The 14136-nt window shown below is 48.0% G+C and overlaps 1 protein-coding gene across 1 annotated transcript in view; it reads right to left on the reverse strand.

The window, feature by feature from the left end:
* The window catches only part of ITGB5 (integrin subunit beta 5), a 106170-nt gene that overhangs the window by 62742 nt on the left and 29292 nt on the right, over nucleotides 1-14136 (reverse strand). Inside the window, exons 3-4 of the mRNA XM_084802072.1 lie at nucleotides 13560-13767; nucleotides 4595-4844 (exon numbers count right to left, since the gene is read on the reverse strand). Coding sequence (XP_084658198.1) covers nucleotides 4595-4844; nucleotides 13560-13767 — 458 coding nt within the window. The remainder of the gene's footprint in view (nucleotides 1-4594; nucleotides 4845-13559; nucleotides 13768-14136) is intronic.

A 14136-nucleotide genomic window follows, 5' to 3' on the forward strand; every position in this document is an offset into this window, starting at 1 on the left:
GGTAAAGAAACCACCAGAAGTCAGGTGGTGGCGCACACCTTTAATCCTAGCACTCAGGAGGCAGGGGAAAGGAGAGCTCTTGTGAGTTCGAGGCCAGCCTGGTCTACATAGCAAGTTCCAGGCCAGCCAAGACTTACAGAGAAACCCCCAGCTGAGAAATTAACAGGAAAACCAGTCGCACTGCCAACATGAAAGGTTCCTGACAACAGCAAAGATGGAAATTGCTCTGTGGAAAGTCTGGACACACAGGGCATATGGCCCTTGATGGAAAACAGCCACTGATGAAGATGAGCTAATGAAAACATTTCACACCACAGCCCCAAGGAATGTCAGCAAACCTCACACTCAAGAACAGAATGCCCTGAAATTCCATAAGACCAGGACTTTTGAAACAGTCAAAAAGAGGAAGGAATGACAGCCAAGAGCCAGATGGGAAATTACTAGAAAAACAAAAAACAAACAACAAAAACTAAAAGTCTCAAAACACGAAGCAACAACAACAAAAACCCTGAAAAATATCTAAAACACAGGGATCTGAGAAAAGGACCAAGTGAAACTTATAAGAAAGAAAAAATACAGTCACAGAAGTCCAAACTGAAGGTCTGGCATACAGATTAAACTACAGAATAGGACAGAATTGTAACCTGGATGGTTTTCTATTATGTTGCTGGGTGGGTGGCAGAAGCTATAAGAAGAAAGAGAAAAAACATGAAGTTTGAACGGAGAGGCTCCTACTGACCCCGCCCCCCTGACTAATGGATGGACATGCAGACAGAGGAGAGAGGAAGCCATCACAGAGACACTGTCAGAACCTTCCAGATTCAGGTGACCAAGCTCTGAACAACATGAGCAACAGTAACTCCAGCCCAGACACAGTCAGGAGCATGTGACAGAGAACACAGAGGATACAACCCAGAGCATGTCCACTAAGATGCCAGAAGGTGGTAGAAAGACACCTTTAATGTGGCCAAGGAACACTGGGGCTTCCTGAAGGGTGAAAATGTGTAAATACTGATGGAGATGTTTTCACATGAGTGTATCCCGATGGCTGCTCAAAGAAAAAGCCCCACAACTAGCAACAGAAAATGGGGTGTTAGACAGGCATGGTGGCACTCACCTTTAATCCCAGCACTCAGGGAGGCAGAGGCAGGCGGATATCTGTGAGTTAGAGGCCAGCCTGTCTCTATAAAAGGGAGTCCAGGATAGTCAGGGCTATGCAGAGAAACCCTGTCTCAAAAGAAAAAAAAGAAAGAAAGAAAGAAAGAAAGAAAGAAAGAAAGAAAGAAAGAAAGAAAATGGGATGTCAAGCGAGCATCGGGATTTCCTAGAGCTGCTCCAGTTAACACTCTGGTCTTTAATCTGATGCTTACATTACTTTGTTGTACCCAGGGCAGGCCTGGCACTTCTTCAGACTTAGTATTTCTGGTGCATTCTATCCCAAGTGGGGAAAGCATAGGAATTCTGGTTATTTCTGGCCTGTGCTGTCCCTCCCAAGTTGCAAAGGGGACTCTCCAGGAAGACTGGGACCCCAGGAGAGAAAGGCCAGCCTGACCCCAGACTAAAGTGTCTCTCCTAGTACTTCCTGGCTTACAAAAGAGAGATTTGCATGACTTAGATTTGATGTTTCCTTCCTAACACCCTTTCTTCGCTGATTTCCTGTCTTAGGAACAGCTTTTCAGAGTGCTCTGTACTCACTGTCCAGAAGTGCCCTGTCTGCCACTGTTTCTGCCCAGAGGGCTTCCAGTAGGAGCTCTGAATAGCTGTGTGCCACGGCCTTGACTATTCGGATGCTAAGCACCCAGACTTGGTCCTTCATCCTCTGCCAGCTCCCAGCCCAGCATCTCCGTGGATGCAGACACACCCTGCCCAACTAGAGTTGGAGCCCAATCAGGGCAGGAACGGAAAAGAGAGGATGGAGCCACTGTTCCAATGGATCCAAATAATTGTTTTGGTTAGGATGCTGTTGCTCCCAATAAGTAGCAAAACCCCCAATGATAATACATGTGACCTGGGGACAGCTGAAAGGGGCCTTGGAGATGAGTCTACTAATCATAAGGTAGTTTACATAGCTTACGGCTACTTATGGCCGTAATGATGCCAACAGCTCTTTATTCTTAAGGTCTTTGAATATACCCATATTTAAAACTGTTTATCTTACTGGGTTTTTTTCCTTCTTTCTCTTGCTTGTTTGTTTCTTTGTTTTGAGACAGGATTTCTCTGTATAGTCCTGGCTCCCCTGGAACACACTCTATAGGTCAGGCTGGCCTCAGACTCAAAGATCCTCTGTTGGGATTAAAGGCGTGCACCACGGCTACCTGGCTTATCTTATTGTTTTTCCAATCTTTGTGTTGGTTTCTGACCCCTGAGAAGGATCTAAGCCAGCATCAAGAATAAAATTAAGGGGGGAGGGGATTGGGGTGGGGCTGGGAGACTCAGGAAACAGGCTGCCGGAACATCACCACCTCACCCAACACCCAACCTAGCTTGGAGCTGAAGTTGTTTGGGTTGCAAAAACACAGGGAGAAGTAAGGCCAGGGTCTTTAAAACACTTGACAGCAATAAACTAAGCAGCCATCCTCAGATTTCGTACAAATAAGGACGATGCTTTGAAGATGTTTATCGGTGGACGTTTGGGGACTTCCTACTGCAGACTAGGCGAACTCTGGCGGGCTCCTGGGAACTTGGGAGTGCACGCTGTCACGTAGCCTCAGATAAAGTATCTTGGATGAGGACAAAATGGCTTTGTGTTACTGAGGCTCCAATCTGCCCCCTGAGGTACCTGTATGAAGGTATTTTACTCTGTGTAGGCTTCACTTTCCTCACCTGTAAACATGGCTTAGAAGCCTTGGGGACCTGAGGAGGCCAGCATGGGTGCAATGAGGTAATCTCATTAAAGTGTCCATTTGCTAACGGCGTGAATGGCATCTGAAGCTTAGTGAGAACCAAAAGGTTTAGCTGTTCCCCATCACGTGAGCCTTAAATCCCAAAGACTCATTAAGGTCAAAGGTGGCGATGAGGCAAGAAAAGGCTGGAAGTCACCAACCACTGTAATGCCATTGTACTGCCCAACCTTCACATCTCACGCATCACTTGAGACAACAGAAAAGAGAGAAGCCACCTCCGCCGTCACTGTGTCAGGGGTGTGGGAGGATGTGGCCCACGTTCAGTCCCATCTGCTTACCAGTCCTGCTTTCCCTGCTTACACAGCTAACCTAGTGTCCGGCCTCCTATTTAAGAGTATGGAGCAGAGGGCTGGAGAGCTGGCTCAGTGGTTAAGAGCACTGCCTGCTCTTCTAAAGGACCTGAGTTCAATTCCCAGCACCCACATAGCAGCTCGCAACTGTCTGTAACTCCTGCTCCAGGGGACCCAACACCCTCACACAGACATATGTACAGGCAAAATACCAACACACATGAAATAAAAATAAATTAATTTTTTAAAAAGAGTATGGGAATGGCCAGGTGTGGTGGCGCATGCCTTTAATCCCAGCACTCGGGAGGCAGAGGCAGGTAGATCGCTGTGAGTTCAAGGCCAGCATGGTCTACAAAGCAGGTCCAGGACACCCAAGGCTAACATAGAGAGACCCTGTCTCAAACAAACAAACAAACAAAACAAAACAAAACAAAAACAAACAAAAAGAGTATGGGAGCAGACAGTCTCATTTAAAGTATGGTCATCTAGGCTGGGTGACCTTGAAGCCATGTGTGGACCGGATCTCTATCCCCGAGAATAGGTATCCACTGTCCAGGGGACACCCCGCCCCCTCAACTACATTTAGGTAAGCAGGAAATAAACCTGTAGCAAGTCTGGCCAGTATAAACTTCTGGATTTGTTTTGTGTGAGAAATTTAAAACTCATGTTCATTGATAATTTGTGAAACAATTTCTAATTCAGGCATACGAAATATACATACACACATACATACATACATGCAGGCAAGATAGCAAACACCTATAACCCCAGCACTTGGCAGGCAGAGGCAGAAGGATGCCTATTAAGTTCAAGGACAGCCAGGACTACATTAAAATAAAAACATAAAAAAAAAAAATACTGTTTTAAAAAAAGGCTAAGGAAATAACTCAGTGGGTAAAGTGTTCACCAAACAAGCATAAACCCTGCGTGTTCCCTAGAACCCACGTAAAGGCAGGCTCAGTGGATTAAAGGTGTGTGCCACCACCTCCCAGCTACTTAATTATCTTAGTGTGAGAAAAACAGTGTCACGTGAAGTAGGCAAGAAAGTAAACCCCACAAGATCATCAAGCCTTGAGCTGGGTGTGGTGGCGCACGCCTGTAATCCCAGCACTCAGGAGGCAGAGGTAGGTGAGTTCAAGGTGAGTTTGAAGCCAGCCTGAGAGAGTGAGTCTAGGATAGCCAAGGCTACACAGAGAAACCCTGTCTCGGGGGAAAAGGAAAACAAATCATGCCAGGATATAACTTTCATATACAGTGCAAGGACAGAATGTGGCCATCGTTAATCATTAAATACCTAAGCCTAAACATCTCCCCTAAACTAGCCTTTTCTGTGAGCTTGGTTTTCCCACGACTTCATCCCAGCACTCCACAGTGCCCAGAGAAGGACAGCTTCCCACTCACCCAATACACGGGTTGGTCTGGTATCTCGGTGCTGTGTAGGAGAAAGGAGAGATGTCCTTGTCAACGAAAGACCCAAAACCCAACCGGAAGTTACTAGTGAGCTTGCGCATCTCCTCGGCAAGCTTGGTGCCCAGGCTCCGGATGTTGTCCAGGTCATCCTTCATGGAGAGGGAGAGGTCCATCAGGTAGTACAGGTCCACAGGATAGTCTTCCACCTGGCGCACCTGCAGCTGCAGCGTAGTCCGGTCACCTGCGCCAACAGAGAGGTCACCCTAGTTAGAGGCCAAGTGGCTTGCCGGGGCAAAAGGGCAAAAGGGTGGGTTCTCATTTCTTTCCTTCTTTCTTTTTTTGGTGTTTTGAGACAGGGTCTCTCTGTGTTAGCCTTGGCTATCCTGGACTTGCTTTGTAGACCAGGCTGGCCTCGAACTCACAGTGATCCACCTGCCTCTGCCTCCTGAGTTCTCACCATGGAGTGGTTACTCTGTAAAACACTTGTCTCGCCTCGGGTTTGTCTGACCTCAAAAAAATTAAAACCAATTCCTCTTCTTGGGTGATGGCGTACCACTAAAAAGAAACACTTTTTTTCTTTTCTTGGAAGTACAGTGTCTGAGTGCCTGTGGTGCTGAGAGTGAAGCCCTGGGTAACACCTGTGACAGTGTGGCTGAGGAACTGTCTCTCAGCAAAACAGACCCGTGGGGAACTGGGAGCACTGAGCCCATGCAACCTGGGTTGAAAGTAGACCACCTGCACACTCCAGAAGCCCTGATCCAGACAGCACCGGAAGCAAAGGCATTAACAAGAGGGAGTGGCCGAGAGTAAGAACTAGGGGTGGGGCTGTCATGGGGGGGGGATGGGGGCTGTAACTGGGTAAAAGTCAAGGGAGGGCAGGTGACAAAGCAGCTAACAAAGACAGTAACTTGGGGCTGGGGAGACAGCTCAGTGAGTAAGGAGACTTGCTGTGCTGACATTATGACCTGAGTTCAAATACCCAGTACCTACATAAAAAGCCAGATGTTTGTAACATCTGGCACATTTGTAACACCAGCATTGTGGGAAGTGGAGACAGGAGGAAGATCACTGGAGTTTGCTGGGCTCCAGCCTAGCTCCAGATTTAGTAATAGGACTCTTACACTTACACACACACACACACACACACACACACACACACACACACACACACCCCAGACCTGAGACTATAAAGGAAATGTAAAAAGAGATCCAATGGAAAGGGCTAAAAGAAGGCGGGGCTGAGGGTGGGGGGAGTAAAAATACCAAAAGTCACTAAGTACATTTATAAAAGTGACTATGAATACACACACACTAGGCACATATATAGGACATATACTGCATTTACCATTTTATTAAAAAGACAGAACAAAACAAAACAAAAAAGAAAAGACACTACCAAATTGTGTACCAAATATAAGATCTGGGTTCTATGGTAGGACTGCCAGCCGGTGCGGAAAGTGGGAATTAATTAAAGGCAGGGAGCAAGCAGACCTACTAGCTCACCCCTCAGGGTTTGGAGAGGCCCAAGTCAAGAAAATCCCTAAATCCTGTCATCTTTTCTAAGCACAAATCACTTAGGACTGACTTCAAAGTTCAGCTCCCAGCAGGTAAGTGTCTGCCTCACCACAGGCCTGCCAGGGTACCAGGAATCCTATTTGGCCTAGGGCAGCACAGCTCTTGAGCATTTGAAATCTGGGTAAATTTTTTTATGTATTTAGAGATGCAAGAGCCAAAATGCACACGGCACCACTCAAGCGGTTCCCTCTTGGTTGTCTAGCTCAGACAGCCTCTTGCATCCTGTGGGGCTAAGTCCTGCCCCTTGCAAGACACAGACCGAATCCTTCATGCTTCCTCTCCTCCCACTGGAAGAAAAGACACACTTCGTAAGTCAGAGCAGGGGTACCTCCTGCACCTAGGCTTACTCAAATATGAAGTGAGGACAGTGGTGCTCAGAGCATCTGCTGAGGCTGGGATGCACTCCTGTGGGACAACAGCAGGCCCCTAGAATGACAAAAGCTTGCATGAATGGAGCGTGGTGGTTGCAGCTCCTAGCTGCCTCAAGACTGATGGAGTTTAGGTCGCCTGTTACTGTGAGCCTATTTTTAAAAACTGCCAGAGTCTGACTCAGACAGATGAATATTTGAGATTTCTTCCGGAATAAATTCTGAGCTGCTATGGTGTGGTCCTCAGGCTCCCACTGGACAGACACAGCAGGTCTTTCCACTGGACTCCTTGGATAGATGCCTATCATGGTGGGGAGTAGGGAAGAACTTGAAAAAGGGAGGTTACCCCCACCCTGTGTGCACCCCACTTGGGCCTTTTGCATTAAGAAGCCAGACCCCAGATGGACGGAGCGTCTTCCGTCCTGATCTGTGACCTCCGGCGTGCTTTTCTGACACCTGCCCATCTTCCCAAGTCTCTTACTCCCATCCTCTCCTATGCAGACTGTACTACTACCTTACTGAGCTTTGCCAATAACTCACAGACAGAGAAGGAGGGAAGCCGAGGGGCAGCCATGGACTAAGAGGCACCAGGCTTGCAAGTGGGAAATGGGGAATGTCCCAGCATTAAATTCTTAGAGAAAAAGATCGATGAGAAAAGTGCGTGCACATATACAGCTCTTCCCATTTCTCCCAGTTCTCCAGACAGGGAGGGTGTGACAAGGAGGGTGGGACCATTCGTGCTGAGCACCAGCCGTTACACGGGTTACTCTAAATGCTGCACCCTCCTACGTGGGCTCTGGCGATCACGGAATGTGTTCCATCAGCGGTTCTTGTGAGACGGACAGTCTTGTTCTCTCAGAGGGGGCGTCACTCTGAAGCGCGTGCGCCAGCAGCAGCAGAAGCAGCAAGGGTGGCCTCTCCGGTTGGCTTGCGGGTTGACAGGGAGGCTGGTGGCACCACGGGCCATGTGTGGAGTGTGCTTTGCCAGGTCCGGGCACCTTTCCCACCTTTGGGTGTGACTTTGCTTAGACACACACACTCCTCTGGTCTATGCTTTAACCGATGGCCTAATGATGGCCTATGCAGGGGGCAGAGGCCTCACCTTCACCAGCAGGGCTGGTCCGTGCCTGCCTCTGTCTGGATTTATTATCCCACCCCTCCCCCCTTACTCACCCATCCCTCTCCCCCTCCCCCTCCCCCCTCCCCCCACAGCCTCCCTCTCTGCCTGGGAGCCCTACAGGTTTGAACATCTTCTCTCCGGGGTTATTCCACATAATCCCCACCTCAGGACCAGAAGTAGGATGGGGAAATGCAATAAAGTGAACTACAAAGAGAAGCTGATCACTTGCACCTGAGAGACAGGAGGGCCCCACCCCCACCCCACCCCCACCCCACCCCCGCCCCCACCCTGAGCAGAAGCCCAGCAGCCAGCCCCTCTCTTGAGCTGGTTTCCTGATTTCAAAGCCACCCCCCTCCCCAGGCTGCTTGTGTTCAGCACAGGATTCCTGCCAGCGCTCCACTGCTAAGTACAGGTTCTCCCTCTAATCAAGTACTAACTAGTCACCCACCGCGCCTGGAAGGTATTTGAACACTTTCTTTTCTCTGCCTTCCCTGTAATAAGAAAACTTCACTTTTGTCCCTGGGAGCGTGCTTCAGATGCTCGGGGCTAGGCACTGCGAGGCTGAGATCGGAACTCCAAGCCTCACTTTGTTCACAAGTCAAGACAAGGCAGGATCTTAACAAATAAAGCCTCCTGCCAGCTTCAAGTAAACGGAGAGGCGTGCGCTGGAAGCGGTCGGAGAACAACTTTCCCAGGCTGACTCTTGTCTTCCACTCTGCTTAGTTAGTGACAGGGGTCTCTCTTGTCTCTGCAGCTTTCCCCATATGCTCCTGGCTGCTGACGGGCAAACTTGGAGGCAATTTTCCTGTCTCCACCTCCCACCTCAGTCTAGCAATGCTAAGGTTACACAAGTGCACTGCTGTGTCCAGCTTTTCATATCCTTTGCAGGGAAATGAACTCAGATCGTCAGTCTCAAGTACAAGCTGTCCTCTGAGCAGGGCGTGGTGGCGTATGCCTTTAATCTCAGCACTCAGGAGGCAGAAGCAGGCGGATCTCTGTGAGTTCGAGGCCAGCCTGGTCTACAAAGCAAGTCCAGCACAGCCAAGGCTACACAGAGAAACCCTGTCTCGAAAAACCAAAACCAAAAAAGAAAGAGAGAGAGAGAGAGAGAGAGAGAGAGAGAGAGAGAGAGAGAAATATCCTCTGCACACATATCATGTGCACAAACACAAACAACATAATATTTTTTTAAAAAATATTTAAGAAGCTAAAAGATTGAGGTAAATAACTCAAAGAAACCTTTGGAGTGCCACGGTATTTGAAAACTACCCCTCACTTTTGCTTATCTCAGTAAGTTTTATTTGACATGCATAGCCTAAGAATTTCATGCCTTTTGTTAAGGGTTTTTTTTTTTTTTAATTCTTATCCTGACATACAGTTTCCAGTGTTGAAATAAAATGGAAAACATGATCCTTGTATTTATATAAAACTGTGCTTAAAGTTTGGCAGTTCTTCAGAAAGTTAAACACTGAATTACCATACGATTCAGCAACTCCACTCCTAGCTATAGACCCAAAATTATTGAAACCATATGGCTCCCAAAAAACTTGTACATGAGTATTCAAAATTACCCAGTAGAAACTGCCAACCATCGAAGGCACAGACTAAGTCCATGGAGTATGATTTGGCCATAAAAAGGAGGAAGTACCGGGGCATGAGAGTGCCTGTCTTGGGAGAGCTAAAGCAGAAGAGTCATAAATGCCAGGACAGCTTGAGCCACACAGTGAGACCCTGGTTCAAAAATATCAGGAAGAGGTCGGGCACAGTAGTGCACACCTGTAACCCCAGCACTCGGGAGGCAGAGGCAGGCGGATCTCTATGAGTTCGAGGCCACCCTGGTCTACAAAGTGAGTCCAGGCCAGCCAAGGCTACACAAAGAAAACCTGTCTCGAGAAAACACACACACACACACACACACACACACACACACACACACACACACACACGAAGAAGCACGTCTCCACGACATGGATAAATTAAGGTCCCCGTGCTGCATAACCAGCCGGAAATGCTTAGTGAGGGCGACATCAGAGCAATGAACACAGGTGTGGAAGAGGAAGAAGAGTCGTTGGTTGGTTCAAACTGACAGCGTGAAAACGGCCTGTAGTTAGACAGTGGCAATGGCTAGCCAGCTTCACAGTAGACTTAGAGCCAGTGGCCTGAGCATTTAAAAATTGTACGGCTTGTGATACGTGAATTCTATCTTCATCTGAGAAAGTTTTAAAAATCCTGCTTAAGAACTAAAGAAGAAGGGCTGCAAGTAAGATGGCTCAGGGGACCCGGCCACCACCTCTAAGCCCGGGGGCCTGTGTTTGTTCTCATGTCCCGCACCCACATGGTGGAAAGAAAAAAGGACTCACACACTAAAATGTAATAAAAATGTTTTTACTGGGAAGGGGGCTGAGAGATGGCTCAATGGTTAAGGGCCCTGGCTACTCTTCCAAAGGTCCTGGGTTGATTCCCTGAACCCACATGGTGTCCTCAAAACCACCTGTGACTCCAGTTTTAGGGGCTCCAATGGCCTCTTCTGGCATCTGCAGGCATCGGGCACGCATGTGATACACGGACATTCGTGTAGGCAAACATTTACACATATGCGATAATAAAACAATAGGAATAATTATGAAGGGCCCAGGGGCATAGCTCAGCAGGTAATGGGGTTCAGTCCCTGGATTCATATGGTAGAAGCAGAGAACAGACTCAGTCTCACAAGCTGTTCTCTGACCTCCACACATGTGTGTTCACGGCATACAGAGACAGAACTGTTTTTGGGACAGGGTCTCACTATAGAGTCCTGGCTAGCCTGGAATTCCCAATGTAGACAGTCTTTCCTCAAACTCATAGATATCGCCCCACCTTTGCCTCTCAAGTGCTGGGCTAAGGGTATGTGCCACCATGACACCACAACAGGCAAATAAATGTAACTTTTAATGGCTGGGCCACCTCTCCAGACCAACATGTAATTAAAAAAAAAATTTTTTTTTTTCCAAAAGAGTAAGTAAAGAAATCCTTCTCCATCTTTCTTTCCTCGCCCCTCACCACCCAGGCCCTTTTCTTCTTCAGATCTATCCTGGTGCCACAGCCTGGCCATCATGAGGCGCCTTTCAAGTTATGCTGAGGCTTGTCCCTGGCTTGTCTGGTGTAAAGTTCCCTTTCAGTCAACAAAGGCAAGGTGTGTGTGTGGGGGGAGCAATGTGTGTGTGGGAAGAAAACAGGAAAGCAATGCTAAGACCATATAAAAGAAGAGCTAATCCCCACATACCTGACAGAGCTCCCCAGAATGGAAGAGCTCCCTGGGGGCAAAAACCGCACTCCATAAACTCAGATTTTTGCTAAGTATAACAGCTAAGTCCTCTATCCCCATATAAGAGGACTTTGCCTATTTCTCTTTTGCATTAAAACTATGTTTTCAAAACTTTAAAAGGCACAACTGTTTCAAGTACTTCTGTCTCTAGAAATATACCCACAGTGATTCTAGAACTTTAGTCATTCTGCTTTTCTTCAGGCCCCATCAACATCTTCATCTCTACCAAAACTTACCTTTGTGGGGTGGCCAGCCCCTTCATCACCATCTTCCCAGAGCTGGGCCCTCCCTCCGACCAGCCTCCCACCACACTCAGTAAATAACACAGGGTCGATCCTATTCTTACTTTCTTTCTAACACTAGAGACTACATGATAGTTTAACAGGATGTGTGACTAAATTCCGTAATCTGGGCCACTCCATCCACCTGGGCCAACTTCTATGTCTTTTGTTTTGGCTTCACAGTAATGGAAACAAATAAAACCAAACATTTCCCCCCAGCGTCTTGGTGACTCAAAGCTCATTCTAAACCAATGCATGTTCGCAGAAGCACGAAATACAAATAGCTATGGCAACAAAGAGCTTTGAGGAAGGCTTACCCTGTACCCTGCACTGCACCAGAGCCCGTCCTAGGGCATTGGTACCGATGTCTACCAATTATTATCCTATAAAAATGATGGCTTCAACTTCTGAAGTCAGTCAGTCTGTCTGTCTGTCTCTCTCTCTGTTTGATTGGTTTGGTATTAGGTTTGTTTGTTTTTGCTTTGTTTTCTTTTGGGGACAGTCTTACTATGTAGCCCCTGCAGACCTGAAACTCAGTATATTGACCGGATTTGCCCACCTCAGCCTCTCAGTCCTGGGATCAAGACAAGTCCCATGTGCTCTTTAGAAAACAGTCTTATGTCCGGCTCTGAGCACTTCAGTGAAGAATGACAACCTTGTGATGCACAAGGGTTAAACAACCTGCCCAGGCAGGGCCTCCAAGCTAGGGGACCAGCCACAGTCATAGTTGGCCCCCGCTTCAATCTGTCCTGAGCACTAAATATCCACCTAGAAATGGTTCCTGCCAAGTGTTACAGGCAGTGGGCTGGGTGAGGGGCCCCAAAGCAATGCAACCGGGAGATTTCTGCCCCACCCAACCAAGTCAGGTTTTCCAGTTTAGCTACAAGCACTGCCTCCTCCACACACACCGATTCCATATGCAGAACGAGCATTCGGTGATGGACGGCTAAACTAGCACAGCGGCCAACATTACAAGCACAGAGCCCGGAGCTGGGTCCCCAGCGCTACACATTCAGGTGCCGGGGCACACATCTGTAATTCCAGCACTCAGAAGTGAAGTCCGGAGGATCAGGAGTTCAAGGTCATCCTCATCTACATAGTGAGCTTGAGGCAAACCTGGGCTACACGAGACATTTTTTAAAAGAACAAAGCTTTTGAATAGGGAATAACCCTGACGGCACACTTCCAGCAATAAAACCAGCAGGGTTCGTCATAGTGAAAAAAAAAAAAAATCAAGACAGCTCAGTGTCCACTAGCAAATGAGTGGACAAAGAAAATATGACGCACTGAGTGTGTGTGACATAGCCTCATTCAGCCTGGAAGCAGGAAGTTCTGCCTCGGACTCCAGTCTGACGAACCTTGAAAACGCTGTGTCAAGTGGCAGCAAAGGACAAACGTTGTATGCTCCTACTTGTAAGAGGTCACTAGGCTAGACGGAAGGAGACTTCAGTGCTTAGGAGTAAACGCGGGTGAAGCATTCTCTACCCACTTAGGTGGAGGGTTTCTGTTTGAGATGAAGTAGTGCGGAAACAGTCATGGTGGCACAACATGGCAACTTGAACTGTACGCTTAAAAATGGCTAAGATGTGCTTTCAATGCCAGGACTGAGGCAGGCAGATCTCTGTGAGTCCCAGGCCAGATGGTCTTCAAAAGCAAATTCCAGGCCAGTCAAGGGCTACACAGTGAGACCATGCCTCAAAATAAATAAATAAATAAAAATAAAAATAAAAGGTTTAAATGGGGACTGCAGAGATAGTGCGGTGGTTAAGATCTGGTCCCACCCTGGCAGAGAAACTAAAATGGACCTGAGTCCGGTTCCCAGCACCATGTCAGGCACCATACTGCCACCTGAACTCCAAGCGGGTCTCCAGGGGATCCGTCCCATGCCTCTGGCCTCTGAGGTGCTCACGTGCACACGCTTAGACACACACACATTATTAAAAACAATAAAAATGAATATTATTAAAAGGTTTAAATGGGAAATTTTATGTTATATATAGATATATCATACCACAATATTGTTTTGGGTCGGGGTTTGCTTGTTCGTTCCATTTGTTGCAGAAGTGATGGTGGTACCCTAGGGCATGCCTCATGGACTAAGACATGGCCTCTACTACAATCTTTAAAAAACATAAGCCGCATAGCCCTATCTCCAGCAACCTTGTACTCTGCTTCCCGGTGTGAGCCTTTCGTCCCATTACCATCTCCGGGCTCTGATCTCAATCAAGCTCATTTTCCAGATTAGCGCATCCCACCCATTCGGCTTTTCTGGGCCCACAGCACCCAACCCATCCTGAGAAAGCCTCACCTGGCCGGAGGCTCACCGCAATCTCCTGCGGCGTCATCTGGATGACGTCAGAGCCCATGGCACTGGAGCCCTTGCTGCTGAGGGGTAGGCTCCGAAGGACACGGGTACTGCTGGCCGGACTCTCGATCTCACCTCCACAGCCATTTCGGATGAGGTTTGCCTTAAAGTCACACCGAGAGAAGACGGACCGTGGGCTGCTGCCAAAGTACTGCGTGGAGAAACAGAGGCAAAAGCAGGCAGCCATCAGGGTAGGGCCTGAAACTCTGCACCCCATTTTCACTGTCTGATAGTGCAAAGAGGGGCAATCTCCAGCCAAGTGCCTCAGGAGGACTAAGGGGATTGACTGAAGTGCTGGGCCACCCAGGCTTGTTGTGAACTAATGTTACTGTATAAAAAAATGATTGTTTTCACTGCCCATCTTGGTGATGGAAGTATTCCTGTCTGCACAATTCACCATAGGAAGGAATTGGCTGGATTGTAGCTTGGCATTAACAGTGTTTGCCTAGCATGTACAAGACCTGGGTGAGACCCCCGCACTCTGCAAAGAGAGGGAAAGGAGAGAGGAAAAAATAGAAAA

The sequence above is a fragment of the Acomys minous genome, assembly GCF_964271855.1.
Source record: "Acomys minous genome assembly, chromosome: 11".
In the NCBI taxonomy this organism is placed as follows: Eukaryota; Metazoa; Chordata; class Mammalia; order Rodentia; family Muridae; genus Acomys; species Acomys minous.